We start from the raw sequence: 3,272 nt of genomic DNA on the forward strand, positions 1-3,272 counted from the left end.
TATACCACGGATTTCGGGTGGAGCTCGGCTCAGCCCAGCTTACCTGGAGAAGAGCCCGCCTGCTTGCGGCATCTGCGCGTACACACCAAAGAAGATCATCATCAGGGAAGATTGGGAGGTTCGAATATTGCCCAGCGATTCGCAGGCCCTTTGGTTGCTCTATATTACGCACAGATTCAAGGTTGCTCGTCTGAATTATCCCCATCGGTTGCATGGTCAACTCCATAACACGCGACTGCTGCAGGAGATGATATTGGCGATATACTTGCATATATCTTCCAACGATACACATGTGCCAACATGTATATAAAATACACATACGATATTGGCGATATCCACGATATCAATTGATATTATGGCCTTGGCGGGCTGACAGTCAAGAGGTCCCGGGCGTATGACCGTGGTCATTCCCAGCGCCACTCTTGCAACGGAGCTGGACACGCGAATTAATTGGTCGGCGGTTTTTCTGCCTACAACTCCATGCCAGAGCCCAGAAACCTTGAGCTCGAGTTGGGGAGGGGGGGGTTTAGCTGGTGCCACACTGTTGAGATAATAACAATGAGAAATACCCCTTCATCCCAACTGACCCAGGGTATTCCCGCAAGGCACATGGCACGCATATGTATAATAATATAATACAAGCTACTTACCTACCCAAGCAGGCCTGATAGGCATCTCTCTAACCCACACATCAGGACTTGGGACTCATAGCTGGACGGATTGTGTGCGCATGGACAGGACTATTGTTGCCTTGTCGTTACATAACCATTGTTACTTGCCTACATTAGTACACCACGTTAAGGGGTCTGGGCTGGGGGGTACCTCAGAGGTCCCGTCTTAGGCTACCTAAGGTGCGTAACGTTAGGTACCCCCAGGACACCTTAAAGAGGTCACAACGCGTCAATCATAGCGGGCGGCCAGGGCTACGGGGGGGGGGACGCTGGTACGTTGTAGTTTGGGCCCTTGGGTCCGTCACTGAAGGTCCCCACCTCCGCTTCGACTTCGCCATTCAAAAATCATCCCGGCTCGGGTGCTGTACCGCCCCTCCGGCTAGAGCCTAAGCACGCTATCCCTCAACGAATTGAGGTATTGCCTGCCCTACCTTTACTGGCTGAGGTACCTCGGATAACCCACCTTGCCTAGGGGGTAGGTACCTAGCAGCGAGTGTAATCTCCTCTGCTGAGGCATGTACCTACGGCCTGCTGCCCTTCCCCTCCCCCCCCCCTTCACATATAGGAGGTGGGCACCTAAGCTTGCCCACCTAATATAGGTACCTACTTCTACCTCAGTAGGTACCTCCTAACCTGCCTGTCTCCGCCGAGAAGGCATCGCAAAGCCCCTCGGGGAGCCCAACGTGATGGCAGCATGTCGAGAAGTACCTGAGCCTACGTCCCAGGTAGGGGTAGAAAGGCAGAGAGATGCCGCCTGCTGCACCGCTGCACGGCACGGCACTGTAGGTTAGGTGGGTGGTTACCGAGCCGTACCAAAGTACCGTACTTTCTCAATGTACGTGCAGCATGCACACCTCTGGTGCGGTACCAGAGGTACCTTGGTAGTGGGCGCTACCCTCCATCACCTAATTTTCCCAAGCTCAGGCCCGCCGGAAATCGATTTCTCCACAATCCACAACAAGGTCCTATCCTGTCCTGTCTTATCCTATGGATGTATCCTATCCTGCCTATCCTATCCTATCCTACCTATGTATCCTACCTAATCCTATCCTACCTAATCCCTCCTCTCCTACCTTAATCCCTATCCTGCCGAATCCTATCCTATCTCTCCCTCTCCCTCTCTTTCTCCCCTTCTTCTGCCTTTTTTTTTTCTTCTTCCCTAACTCCTCACACACACAACACCCTCCCTCCCACACTCCCCTTCTCCGTCTCTCGTCCTCGAGCTAAAAGCGTGCGGACGTTGCTGCGATCAACAGCGTTCGAAGCCTCGGCTCCTCTTCATACCGACCGAATTGAGCTTGGCCGCCCTGCTACCTACGTACCCAATACGTGAAAAGGTGTACGGTGCCGTGCTCCAACCACAATCATCCTGCCGCCTCCCCCCTCGAATCATCTCGCCCACATAGCCGAATAGCTCGGCGGCCCGACGAACTTAGCCACTTCGCCTACTATCCGTGCTGAGTCCGGTCTCTTGATCTCTCTCCCCTCCTCGGAAGTCTATCATCTCCTCTCATCCCCTTCCTTCGCCGCCGAACATAACAACAAGACAACTGCTGGGTCCTCCGAGACCACTATCGACGACGACATGGCGGGAAAAATGGTGTTATATAAACTGGTAGTGCTTGGTGACGGTGGTGTCGGCAAAACAGCTTTGACTATTCAATTATGTCTACAGCATTTCGTTGAAACGGTAGGTCTATCTGCGTCTCCATTCACCCCTCGGGCGAAGAGACACAATCATCTCCACGAACGCACCGTCTTCCTCCCCCCACTACCACCACGTAGCCTCGCCACCCCCCCCCGCGGGCGATGGGACTCTCCTCAAGGAAGCACCGCTGACAGCGCCCTGCAGTATGATCCGACAATCGAGGATTCGTATCGTAAGCAGGTCGTCATAGATGGCCAAGCCTGTATGTTGGAAGTTCTGGATACGGCTGGCCAAGAAGAGTACACGGCCTTGCGGGACCAGTGGATCCGAGACGGCGAGGGGTTCGTATTAGTATACAGCATCTCCTCTCGGTCGTCCTTCTCGCGAATCAAGAGGTTCCATCATCAGATCCAACGCGTCAAGGAGTCATGCTCGGCGTCGCCCACATACCCTGGCTCGCCGATAGCTACCGCGACGCCACCCAGCGCCGTCCCCATCATGCTTGTCGGTAACAAGTGCGACCGGGTAACGGAGAGAGAAGTGTCAACCCAAGAAGGCCACGCCCTAGCGCGCGAGTTGGGGTGCGAATTTGTCGAGGCATCGGCCAAGAACTGCTTAAACGTCGAGAAGGCGTTCTACGACGTCGTCCGGATCCTGCGCAGGCAACGACAAGCGGCATCGCGGCCGCTGCCGCCGTCGGGCCGCCCGCGTCCGCAGAACGGAGACCCTCACCTCCATCGAGAGCCCTCCGACCGATACAGGCGGAGCCGCCGGGGCGGTGGCAATTCGGGACGTTGCGTTATATTATAATGAGGTCCTCCTATCCCGACTATTACCTACGTGCCCGAGCATTCGCGACCGACAATCTAAGGACTAGGATTACTGAAAGAAGTATTGTGTCACATCGAAGCGCACCGGACGTTCTGGATCAACCTGTCCGGCCGAAGATTAAA

The 3,272-nt window shown here is 54.8% G+C and overlaps 1 protein-coding gene across 1 annotated transcript; it reads left to right on the forward strand.

The window, feature by feature from the left end:
• The first annotated feature begins 2,077 nt into the window (after window positions 1-2,077).
• On the forward strand, window positions 2,078-3,272 carry GGS23DRAFT_241881 (ras family-domain-containing protein). The gene is made up of 2 exons (XM_051512177.1): window positions 2,078-2,361; window positions 2,524-3,272. The coding sequence occupies exons 1-2, from the start codon at window positions 2,257-2,259 to the stop codon at window positions 3,127-3,129; spliced, it is 711 nt and encodes a 236-aa protein (XP_051368971.1). The 5' UTR covers window positions 2,078-2,256; the 3' UTR covers window positions 3,130-3,272.

The sequence above is a fragment of the Durotheca rogersii genome (genome assembly GCF_024521655.1).
Source record: "Durotheca rogersii strain YMJ 92031201 chromosome Unknown GGS23scaffold_25, whole genome shotgun sequence".
Lineage (NCBI taxonomy): Eukaryota > Fungi > Ascomycota > Sordariomycetes > Xylariales > Xylariaceae > Durotheca > Durotheca rogersii.

Bases quoted from the DNA above. Each gene is read 5' to 3' on its own strand.
- GGS23DRAFT_241881 (XM_051512177.1), top strand. From the start codon at position 2,257: ATGGCGGGAAAAATGGTGTTATATAAACTGGTAGTGCTTGGTGACGGT. The intron at 2,362-2,523 runs GTAGGTCTATCT...AGCGCCCTGCAG, and splicing joins TACAGCATTTCGTTGAAACG to TATGATCCGACAATCGAGGA.